The sequence below is a fragment of the Pseudonaja textilis genome, chromosome Z (genome assembly GCF_049901715.1).
Source record: "Pseudonaja textilis isolate UNSWEBS1 chromosome Z, rPseTex1.2, whole genome shotgun sequence".
Lineage (NCBI taxonomy): Eukaryota > Metazoa > Chordata > Lepidosauria > Squamata > Elapidae > Pseudonaja > Pseudonaja textilis.
Genome location: NC_142008.1, coordinates 107286009 through 107298505, shown reverse-complemented (window position 1 = coordinate 107298505; position 12497 = coordinate 107286009). Strand labels below are relative to the sequence as shown.

Below are 12497 nucleotides of genomic sequence, written 5' to 3'. Positions count from 1 at the left end.
GCAACATAAATTTTGGGCTCAATTGTGGCTATAAGTTGAGGACTACCTGTACAAATATCAGTTTTGCCCTTTCAAAATAATGTTCTGTTTGTCCTCTAATCATATTCTGTTTTATCTTAAGCTTACTGGCCTCACCTCCTCCATTTCTGAGATGATCCTAGGACATCTCTTCAGCCAGGTATGGATGACCAGTAGGAGCAGTGGTGGGATTCAGCCAGTTTGCACCAGTTCAGGAAAATTGTTAACTTTCTGAGCAGTCTGGTGAACTGGTTGTTGGAAGAAATCATTAGGGCAGAGAACCGGCTGTTAAATTATTTGAATCCCATCACTGAGTAGGAGAATAAACAAATGATGGATGGTACATAAAAAATCAGAATAAGATAGTCTCGCTTCACTTCCAGCTCTCTGGTAATACTAGGACAGGCTTTTTAAGATGCATGTATTGAACTGTATTACATTACATCAAAAGTTAATATATAAGAGACTGCTGGTTACTTTCTATTCCAGCTATGCTAGGCAATTGGAATGATTCTTGGAGAACAATTGATATTATAGTGAAAAAATAAATAAAAATTGGCAAAAGGAAAATAATTCCTCTTTTTTGAAAGCAGGCTAGAACTATTTACTTTAGAACAGTGTTTTTCAATTGTGGCAAGGTGTGTAGACTTCAATTCCATGCTGGCTGGGAAATTCTGAGAGTTGAAATCCATACATCTTAAAGTTGCCAAGACTGAGAAACATTGTTTTAGAAGTTTAGGGTTTTTATTATTATTATCCTCATTCCTCATTCTATTTGTAATATTTATTTTCCGGGGGAAATGGCATTGATTTGGAGTTATATGACTAATCATAATTACAGTTGGATTAAGAAAAAATGGTAAAAGAAACCTGGGTCTATTTCAGTGTCTTTAACATCAATTGGAGGTGCAGAAGTCAACAGACATACATTTTCTTAGCATCGAGGGCAGAAAATCCCTTGCCAAAGGAGATAGATGTTAAGCCACAAGTAACAAGGCTGGTTAAAAACTTGGCAGCCTTAGAGAGTAGATAAATTTAATGGAGTAATGGTGAGATTAAGTTACAGGAGTAACACTCCTCTTCTTCCACAGGAGGAACTTTCCAAGAACACTGAGATGGTGCAACAACAACGGGATATCCTGAGTCATGCTACAAATTTACCCAACATTCAACTCTACTGGAGTAGTTACAACAGGTTGTGGGGACAGGGAGGACAGGGCAAGGCTGAGTCTAGGTTAAGCTCTCAGCGGCTGCCAGAATAGTCCTATGTGTAGAAAACAAACTAGGACAGAATGGGGAGAAGGATGTCCAAGGAAAAGGACCCAGTCTAAACATAAACTTTTCAAACACTTTCCTCTTGGTTGCTAGCGTATGGGGGTTAGTACTTGAGAAGAGATACTTCACCTATTCACAATCTGCATCTAAAGTAGCCATCACGGACCCATAAGTATTTTGTATAGGCCTAAGAAAGCCTCCTACTTCAAATGAAGCTGAGCCTGGATGGGTTTTTCCAAAACTTACAAGATTCTATAATTATTTAATTAATTGACTTTTCCGGATCTGTTTCAGGAGTTCCTTCATAATTTACAGCTTAGGAATTGCCATTCTAATGGGCAATTTTCATATGACTCAATCATAAATTTAGTCTCTGCTCTCTTTACAACCTTGGAAAAACTAGGCCCTGGGGATTTGAGCATTGTATTGAAATGCCATAATATAAATCAGTGAATTAATTATTAAACTTGAAAGGAAGATGACTTAAGTATTTATATTTAATTTTGATCTTGTGGAAGCCATCCCATATAATATTAGTTTAAAAATTGTAAACTTTTTATCATTAATGATAACAATACAGAATAGTTCAGTTTTTCAAACTGTGGCAATTCTACAATGTATGAACTTCAACTCCCAAAGCACCAGAATGCTGACTAATAAGAGTTGAAATCTTCATATTTTAAAGTTGCCAGATTTGAAAAATGCTGAAATAGATAAATCACTGGACATAGTATTATATATTTGATATGTATTAGGATTCTAAAGGTGCTTTCCTGGAGCTATCAGACTTGTCTGCAAAAATCCACACAAACACTAAAAGGCAGCAAAGATATTCAGAAGGCATATTCTATGCTGCCATCTAGATATCTTGCCATCATGATACTTGCAATCCAAATCTGATAGACCTGTTTTCTCCACATGAAAAGAAAATATTAAAAACTCTACCAAATTTGTGACACTAGAAACATTCATTCTAAAGGCTGGAGGTTTCACTTATCAAATTAGGTTAGTTTCTAAATCTTGTGGTTGCAATTATGTAAACAACACCAACAAAAATATTAGAAATGATCAGGGAAAGCAAGTAGAAAGCCAGGTTATGAGATATTTGGGTGTGCTCATAGCAGATGACTTCAAAATAAACAGTGTGGCCAGACAGCTGTGAAGGCAAACAAAATTCTGGGATGCTTAACTGGATATATCACCAGCTGGAAAAAAGATATTCCTATCCCACTATATAGGACTTTAGTCAGACCCCATTTGGAATAATATGTCTAGTTCTAGACATAATTTAAATATATACATTGACAAGATTGAGCAAGTCCAGAAATGGGCACGAGGTCTGAAGGACAAAACATCAAGTTGGGAGGAACTGAATATTTACAGCCTGGAAGACGGAAGGAAAAGGGGTAACATGACTGAAACTTTTAAATGTATTAATAAGGTTCTAGAAGACAGTATTTTCAATATTAAGCAAAAAATCAAGAATATAGGAGCATAACCTCAAACTGACAGGAGGGAATGTTAAAAGTATTACTTCACAGAAAGAAGTGCAAGCTTGGAATGAAGTGGGTCAATCATCAGTAAATGAGTTTAAACATGCTTGGGATAAACACATGTCCATCATCCCACAAAAATTTAAAAAATATAAAAATAACAATTAAAAAATAATAAATTGTTTAAAAAGAAAACAAAAAATCAAATAACCTCAAAGCACAACTTGATGGACCACTAGGTCGTTTTCTGCAATCCGTTTTCTATGTTTCTATATTTGTGGAGAAAATGAGAGAAAGGGACTAGGTAATTGGTGTAAAAAAAAGCTATCCTAAGGAGGCTGAAGTAGTAATTTACGATTCCCTTCCTTTTTCTTCATAGCCGCAGAGATTTGAGCTTGGAACGTGGAGGGGATACCACATTCAAGTGAGTGTCAACCAATCTTTAACCTTTCTGCATCTTCTAAGCTCATTTATTTGTTCTATGCATGTACCATCTGAAGTTACCACTAACATTTCTGACGGAGTTCACATGTAATTAAGTTTGAATCCTTAAAAGGGAAAACTTAGCAATGGCGTGACGTTGGACATACTTATCAGTTTGGGATAATTTGGTACTAAAAATCACGGATGAAAAGAAGTTGCCAGCTAATGAAAAATATGGGTTGACCTATATTTAATATCCTACAAATGAAAATTCTCACAGTATGGAGATAAAAATTATGCCAGAAAAAGATGTGGTTTAAGGTATTAAAACCTGGCAACTCTTTATACAGTTGTTTGATGTCTAAACACCTATACCCTAGGTTTTAAAATCATTAGGGAGAAAAACTGAAAAAGAACTTTTTAAAAATAAAGCAGTGCTCCCCTCCCCCAATCTGCCCTTCTGCTTTTCATTCTAATTCATTGTACTCTAATTGACTTATGCTTCTCTACTTTTTGCTCCTCATTCTGAAGCCTCAGAGACTTGCTTGCATAATTAATTAATCCAAAATAAAAGATGTCACCATGTGAATAACTTTTAGAAGTGGCAAGAGGGAAACAAAAATCACACTGCTAGTCAAAGAGTGTAGAGGGACTAAAAAAAGACATGTTGTATGTTAGGTCTAAATATAAGAACTGTGGCAGCTTTTTTTTCTTTTCCATGGGTCCCTGTTTTGAGGCTGGACTGAAAAATTACCATTCTTTGTCTGCTACTGATGTTGCTGCTGTTAAAATCCAAATATTCAGTTCGCCGATGCTATTTCTACCTGTCACCTACTAGCTTTCTGGATAATAAAATGTCTGTATAGACAAAGAAATCCCCAAAGAGTGCTAAAGGAAAGAGACATTTCATTTCTGTTTGTACAGCCCAAAATCCAGAATTTATATAAACTCAGCAAGACATCTGTTCAGGTGTTCATGCCAGCAACTTTGGTAGAATGCAAAAGAGTCCTTTGATCCATGTGGGACTTGATTCTTCTGCCAAATTCAAGAGGGAGTTGGGCCTCCTGCTTCTATATATTTGCTCTAAGGGAAAATTAATTTTGCTGCTCGTCTTATTATATGTAAGTCCTACACAGAAGAGGCCAAAACCGGGGTAAGGGAGGAACAGCAAAATACAATAACTTTTTTCTCTCTGTCAAAGCAACCACAGAAATTCAGCAGCAAACCACTTCAATATACATAAAGAAGTCTGCTCTCATTTCTCTCTGAATGTGTTTTAGAAGGGGATTTCTAAACAGAGCCCCCTCACTTGTTCATGTTGGAACCTGGACCTACAGAATGTCTGCCCTGCCTCCTTTTTCAGGAGAGGCAGTCTCGTGCAAAGAAATAGCATCTGACTAACATATGATTGATGTCCCTGCCAAAAGTCTGCAGCAATTCATAGATGTGTCTTTTGGGGCCACACAAATTGGTTTAAATTAAATTAAGAGAAGTTTAGGGGCTTTTCTTTTCTTTGAGGGTCTTCCAACTGCAAAAGAAAGAACCAATGCTGAGTATATGTTGCTGCGACAGTGTCCCATCTTCTGTTTTCCCCAGGTTTCAAGGGGGATGTTTATTGGATTGTTTGTGTCTTGAGAATTTGTTCTTACAGTAAAACTGTCATTTGAAAATTTGAGATTCTTATCTGTAATTGTTTCTTCAATGCGCAAACCGGTTGTGCTCATAATATACACAAACCCAAATCCTTTATTCTTATTTACGTGACCAAATAACAGTCATAAATTTATGAACCCAGATTTGGAGGTTTTAAACCATGGTCTAGCAAATCAAGTTATTGCCTGAACATGGCCAATAAGGAAGGGAGGAGTCAAAGGCTCCCTCCAACAGAAAGTGATGGGGAAATACAAATATGCAATGCACAAGGCACGCTCTTCTTCATCTCTTGTTTATCTTCTTGCCTTATCTCACTTTATATTAACTGCCAATGTTCCCCATCACTCTCCATTCTCAAGCACAAAGAGAAATATTCATCACTAGAAAGAGAGATAAGGAGAAGTAAACAATGGAGGGAGAAAATAATAGATCAGCCTGCTGTTTTTGTGTGTGTGTGTGTGTGTGTGTGTGTGCATGCGGGCACACGCCTGTGTGTGTGTGTGTGTGTGTGTGTGTGTGTGTGTGTAGGCAGAAAAAGAAAAGAATTCTAGTCTTCAGCACCTACTTTAATTCTTGAACAATAGCAGCCCTGATGATCTGAATAACTCCAGCAAGCCACCTTTAGCCCTTTATAGTCCATAAATTCTGGCTGTGCTGACAAGGCAGGTTTAATTAGGTTACTAGAAAGTGAACTGCAGAATGCATTGGCTTTGCATTGAAATTTTAATTTAGCACGATGTACCAACCTGGCTCTTTTCATTGGTTTCTGAATCAAGGCATTATGTGTGGCCTAAAATGGTTAACTGGCAACTGCCATCTAGGAATGCTTGCTTCTTGACTCCATTTTTTCCTCCTTAATCTCCCTCCATATTTTCCCCAACATTAGACCAACCTTTACTGGCATTACTTCCAAATCTTTTGACCCATAATTCCCACCAAACAAAAAAAAATTAATAAAGTTTGTTCTTGGGTTTTTTTGTTTTGACATTCTGATTACTTGGTTACATCCCCCCGCCCCCATGATTAGACTGTTTATGCTCTTTTACATAATTTGGAGTCAATCTCTAAATTTGTAGGTCTAAAACGGATTATTGCAAGCAATTTATAGTAATTTGGCCTCCAATTCTAACTTTCTACCATGTTCCTTTTCTCCTGCCTTCTTGCCAGATGTCCTATCATGCTGGTGGTGGGAGACCAGGCTCCGCATGAAGATGCTGTGGTAAGTGATGAAGACTTGTCTTTTTTAAAAGCTTGCACAAAATGGTAAGTAGATTCTGACTATTTCCTGCCTCTTTTACTTACCTAGAAGCCAAAATGTGTTCTTTCTTACCTTGTGTTTATTTTAGATTCAAGCTATCTACCTTTCTTCCAGTGGTGGGATTCAAAAATTTTTACTACCAGTTCTTGTGGGCATGGCTTGGTGGGCATGGCTTGGTGGGTGTGGCAGGGGAGGATACTACAAAATCTCCATTCCCTCCCACTCCTGGGGGAAGGTTACTGAAAAATCCTTTTCCCTCCCCACCCCACTCAACCTGCTTTCCAGCTCCGTTCTCTGTGCAGGGCAACAAAAGAAGAACCAGCCGATCAGCTGGGACTCGGGAGGCAAAGAATAGATGGGGGCAGGGCCAGTCAGAGGTGGTATTTGCCGGTTCTCCAAACTACTCAAAATTTCCACTACCAGTTCTCCAGAACTGGTCAGAACCTGCTGAATGCCACACCTCTGCTTTATTCTCATTTCAGGTGGAGTGCAATTCTAAACTGGATCCCACCCAGACCTCTTTCCTCAAGGTAGGCTGTGCATTTCAGATGTATCCAAATACCAACTTGCAAAACTCTTTCCAGGATTATGTTGGGCTAACCTGCAGAGTTCCTATCCCTTTAGTTATGCAGGGTGATAAAACTGATGGAAAGAGGTGAGAGCTGTGTCTGTTTCAGTTACCATTTTCCCTATTGTGCTACTAACCTTGATCATGCCGTCATAGATTATCTTCCTATAATTTTTTGAAAAGCAGAAAGTAAGCAACTACTTTTGAGCTGCCACAAGATGGGCATTCCAAGATCATATGCTGTTATCCTACAGGGGGACTGCAGACCAAGTCAACAGTCTTGTGTAAACATATCCTATCACACATTTCTCCAACATGAAATAGCTCCCATACCTTTCAATCAGCATCAGATCATCATGTTGGAAAGGTTTATTTTTTTAGGTAAGTGTACTTATTTAGGTTTCTCTTTTCTTGCAGATGGCTGATTCAGAGGACAACCACAGCTGACACAAGTAAAATATACTAATAAGTTGATAAGCAGATTTAGAAACAGAATTAGTTTTGCATTTCAAAATATTTTTAAAAGTGTTTTTTCCTTAATATATCATTCTTTCTTCTATTTGAGTATTTCAGAATGTTTTGTGTGATTACATTTGTCAATTATGCTTACATATGATTGCAGACTAGTAATAGTCAGTCAGTCCTGTTCTCCATATCCCATAGACTGTCTTTGTGCAAATCAACAAAACAAAATACATTGGAGGTCTGTACACAGAAAATTGAATTAAAGTGTGATTATTATCAATGCAGAAATAGTGAATTATAAACTAATCCAAAGAGCTAGTTCATACAGCGCAGTAGGCTGAAATATGGCTGGCTAGTTCTTACCTTAATTTGCAATTTAGTAGACCTTATAATACTTTTTCTGAGAAACTGGAAGAAATCGTAGGTAATTGCTAAGATGTTGTGCATACACACACCAAGTAAAATTTCATTAAACAAGGTGTTTTAGGGAAATAATGTCTCCTCTGCTCTACCCCACCCAAAGTAGTCATGCAAAATCTGTCTGCAGAGGCGAAAGGGCCCTGTTGAAATGGAGAAGTAGACACGGAACCTGTAGGCATTTCTGAAAAAGTACTCCATGCCAGTTTGAAAACATCAGACATTTCCACATAAGCAACATTGGAGCTGATTGACTTCCAATGAAGTTCTGCAATGTAATTGAAACCACTGTGAAGCTAGTGGCTGTATTTCTCCCCTAAAGGAACACTTGCTTTGTGCCCTTTCTCTTGGATCTTGGGTTTCAGATCTTTTATGAGAAAGGTGAGCGGATAGTTTCTAGTAACTATCCTGAAGTCCAGTTTAAAAAACAGAAGAGAAACCAGGTTTGACAGTTTTTCTGTAATATCTGCGCTGATCAACCTCTCTAAAGCTCCAGGTCCAGATTGTTTTGCTTTCTGCCTTTGTGGAAGAGATGGAGATTTTTGTAGCTGTAGAACCTGTATGACATGAGTTTCACTTCTCGTTCTTAGCATTTCAAATCAGCAAAGTATACACACACACACACACACACACTTCAACTCTCAGAATTCCTCCTCCAGTCATGTTAGCTCAGGAAATCTGGGAGTTGAAGTCCACAAGTCTTAAACTTGTTTTTGAAGTTTGAAGACCCTTGCAATTGATCGTCTCCCATTGTGTGAGGAAATCAGAATTTGTTTTAATGGGTTTCATAAAAAGAAATTTGAAGGGGTTCCATGTCAGATGTTTTTCTAATCTTTGCTGTCCCCTCCCCACAAATATAGTCAATGAGCAGTAATTTGGAAGCAAGGAAGCAAGTAATTGAACCTTTAGAGTTTTTGGGCCCACCCTCTCTTTCCATATATGCATTTTTTAATGTTTTTCTCTGGTCTTTTTGTATCTTTCAGCCTGGAAAACTGACAGAGGCATTCAAATACTTTGTGCAAGGAATGGGTTATAGTAAGTATTGGTTCTGAGGAACCTCTGTCCCATTGTCCATCCCCCAAAGTTCATAAGTTATAGGGCTGCAAAACCTTGTGTTTTCATCTAGCCAAGAGCAGAGACATTCCTGACAAGGTCCTTTTGTACCCTAGATGGCATTCACAAAGCACACCGAGTCATGGTTTATTTTGGATGTAGTTTAATAAATAAACCAGAGTTATTTAATCTCACATAACATGTGAGTTATAAATAATAAATAAATAAATAATGTTGGTGGAGATTATAAACCAAACTAGGAAAAGAAGACATTGTCACTTGGGACACTACATGGACTCACCATAATTGATTCCTGGGACTACCCATTTTTGGCTGGTCCTTGCACCCAAAATGATGCTTCCAGATAATTGGGATTGCTTAGAAGTTCTCATTTTCTCTGAATCCTGCTGCCCCAATCCCCTCTTTCCTTCCCACTTAAGATCTACCTTCTCTCCATGGCTGCTTAGAGCCAGTTAGAGCAACGTACTTGAAGCCCAGGCCTTGAGTCATTATGGAACATTCTATTCTAAGTACAAGTTCTGACTGTTTAGTTTAAGGATATTCTTTCCTATTTCTCCTCAGTCCCTCATGTACTGGACAAGAAATTGAGTCAGGGGTCAGGTACCTTATATGGTATTTCTCCTCACTCCCATAATTTCTCTCCAACATGTCTGCTCACCCTTCCTCTGTTACTTTACCCCTCATCGCACAACCTCCCTTTCCACTAGAGAACACCGAGTTGTTTGCTGTGGTAGTGGGAAAGCAGAAGCAGACATTTTGTTTGGATTTTTGTTGTGTGCCCAAATAGGGATGGTCTTTGATGTGCTATTATATAAGGATTGCCAGCAATCCTGCACTGTGGTTTGATTTCAAAATAAGACCACTCACTTGATTAACCTTTTTATGTCAGTGTACTAATTGTCTGCAAATGATTTGTTGCACTCCATACTTTTAAGGGGCTCTGTTAAATATTGGGGAAGGCAGAAGCTGATGGTATGCAACTTCATAGTTTGGCGCCAAAGCCAGAAAGCCAAGATGTGGATAAGTGCCAACTGTGAAGAAGAGAAAGTGCAGGCTGTCAATAGAAAACATTTGAAAATAACTTGCAAGGCATATATGCTTTTTATCCTAGAAGATTAGAAATTTTCTCCTTCATTTTTCTCTTGTACCAGATAGGCTTCCCTTTTTAGAGTCTAAGCAGTCCTCACTTTTCCTTACTTGTTCTCTAGATCTTAGAGAGCACCCAATTAAGGAATTACATTGGGCCAATTTTAGACCAGGAGCCCCCAAACCCCAAGTCACAGCCCATTACTGTGGCCGCGGTTTTTTTTTTGGAATTCAGGCCACACAAGGGCGTAGTGATTAATTTTGCATAACCCATTTGTGCGGCGGGAAGCAGAGCTGCACCATGTGCCCGCTCACCACAGAACCATTCCTCCCTCGCCTCCACTGGGCCACCAAGCCAAAAAGGTTATGGATTACTGTTTTCAACCCTGATCATTGCTGGTATCTTCCTTGCTATTTTCCCTTCTTTTCGTACAGATGCCACTTACTCCATCATTGGCTCAATTCAAAATAAGGTCTTGATAATTGCCTTTTATAATATGCAAGAGTTTTATCTAACTTTGCTTCCCTCTCATTTTTTTCTTTTCTCAGTTGGTACCTCAAATCTTGCATGGCCCAGCGCCTCTCGCCTCCCGCACCGCCTCTGTCCAAGCGCGCACCTCCGGGATCGGGGAATCGGGCTCCTTGAAATCTCGCACCCCTGTCCCAGAGCAGCGAGGCAGGAGCCCCACAGCCACCTGCCCCCACCATGGAGGTGTCCTGCTGAGCTCCAGGCCAGGGATGAGACCGCCCCACCTGAACAGACCCGCTATCCGCAATGCACCCGGCCACCGCCAGGTGACAACTTCCCCAACGTGTACCAAAGTCCGGGCGAGGCCCAGATTGGATGGCAACTTACTCTTTTAAAAGCCCAAACATTAACCCCCAATTCCTTAAACCAGCACATCATATCCCAATTTCCTTACCAACCTTGCCTTCCTTTCTCATAACTTAAGCTAGTGTTGTTCACCTTGGTATCTATAGATCCCTCGTACCTAGGAGGCATGGACAAAGACTACACCGCTTAAATTATCAGATAATCAGTATCTCCTCTGATGTTTCCTTTTGCCCTCTAATTCTCTTGCACATTTAGCTTCCTTGATATAGGAGATTGGATTATCAAATGGGCTTGCTCTTTTTCCCCTGTATAATCATAACTAACCCATGTTCCTCCCCCTAAATCTTTAGTGATATATTCTTGGAGTAGCCGGATGGCATCTTATTGCCTTGCTAGCTCTCTTTTGTCCCCTCTGGAGTGTAAATAGGAGGAAAATAAAAATAAAAAGCAGGACCTCACAGTGAGATGCATGTTTCCAGTAAGTGATTCTACTATTTGCTAACCTAATGCCCTAAACAGTTGTTTTTCCTACCCAACCTATCATTTTTGGTCTTTTACTTGTTGGTTTGGTCTCATCTGTCTTGATTCCATCTATCTAAATGGTCTTTGAGGTTCTGGTTCCTTCCAGGGGCTTAGACCTGTTTGTTTTTTCATCTACCTTTTAAAATAAAACTAGCTTGTTCATTCCTCTCCCCTCCTCTATGATCTCTCTCTTGGCTTTATTTATAGCTTTCCTCCTGTGCACATACTGTTCCCTGGATCAAAGGCTACATTTCCTCTTTTGGTCTCCTTCTCTTCCACTTTCATAGATGGTAGCTGCTTTGTGTGTATGCACAGTTCCTGCTAAGATAGCAACTGTTTTCTGCGATTGGGGCATTGGGAGGCTGGGCAAGATTGAAATGGGGGCACTTTGGGGAGGGTGGGATGTCTCCTTTTGGGGAAATGCTGTGGGCAGGGAAGCTTGAGACAGATTGCACTGTTGCAGCGGTGGCAGGCACAAATGACAATAGCCAATGAGTCTATGGTTTCACATAAAGCAGGGGTCTTCAAACTTGACAGCTTTAGGACTTGTGGACTTCAACTCCCAGAACTCCTCCTGCAGTCATGTTAGCTCAGGAATTCTGGGATTGAAGTCCACAAGTCTTAAACTTGCCAAGTTTGAAGACCCTTGACATAAGGAGATAAAAGGAGGCGACTCCAACTGTTATTGGCTGTGGGGGGGTTTTCTTTGCACCAAGCGCTGATTTAGTGGGTTCTGGCTGTTGGCTTTGAGCAGGGCTCCTGTAGTACCATGGAGGAGGAACTCTTAACCGGACTTAACGTATCAGTTCTGGGGAATGTTACCAACTGTATGGTAAGACTTCATATGTCAGGATGAATGCTCCATGTTGATCTCACAAAATAAGGAATGCATGATGTTTTAAGGGGTCAAACTTCTAACTTTGGACCAGCTGTTGAAGTTGGGGGTATCGGTATGTAAGGTTTTGAGTGGTATACAGTCTTGAACAGGGTCATAAGCCTCCAGTGGAACCAGAAAGGTATTGGTCCAACTAGAAGATATCTTACTTATTCCCTAACCTGAACAGGCACTGGGAGTTAATTGCTCAGTTGCTTATAAAAGGGGGCTATTGTTTGAAAAGGACTCCAGCTGGAGTTTTAACTCCCACATGTAATGGGATCCTTGTATTTGAGAATGTGTGGGCTCTGCTTTATTTTTCCCAAAGCAGTCAATGGTGAATCCCTACTCTTAACAATAAAAATCTCTAGAGGAATCAGTTTTTGCTTCTTTTTTATGATACTTGTATAGTCCACACATGCAGGCCACAGGCCATAACAGCTTCCACTCAACAGGGAAGATCATAAAAGATTGATATAAAAATATCAAAGAAACAAGGCTGGATATCAGATCAGCATTGATTAGCAATAGAAGAG

At 39.6% G+C, this 12497-nt stretch overlaps 1 protein-coding gene across 1 annotated transcript in view; it reads left to right on the top strand.

The window, feature by feature from the left end:
- Window positions 1–10475, top strand: part of NDRG2 (NDRG family member 2) — a 37580-nt gene extending 27105 nt beyond the window's left edge. Inside the window, 9 exon segments of the mRNA XM_087915990.1 lie at window positions 122–178; window positions 1110–1213; window positions 3166–3210; window positions 6030–6081; window positions 6603–6650; window positions 7106–7115; window positions 7118–7140; window positions 8554–8605; window positions 10390–10475. Coding sequence (XP_087772116.1) covers window positions 122–178; window positions 1110–1213; window positions 3166–3210; window positions 6030–6081; window positions 6603–6650; window positions 7106–7115; window positions 7118–7140; window positions 8554–8605; window positions 10390–10454 — 456 coding nt within the window. The 3' untranslated portion in view covers window positions 10455–10475.
- Window positions 10476–12497: the final 2022 nt, after the last annotated feature.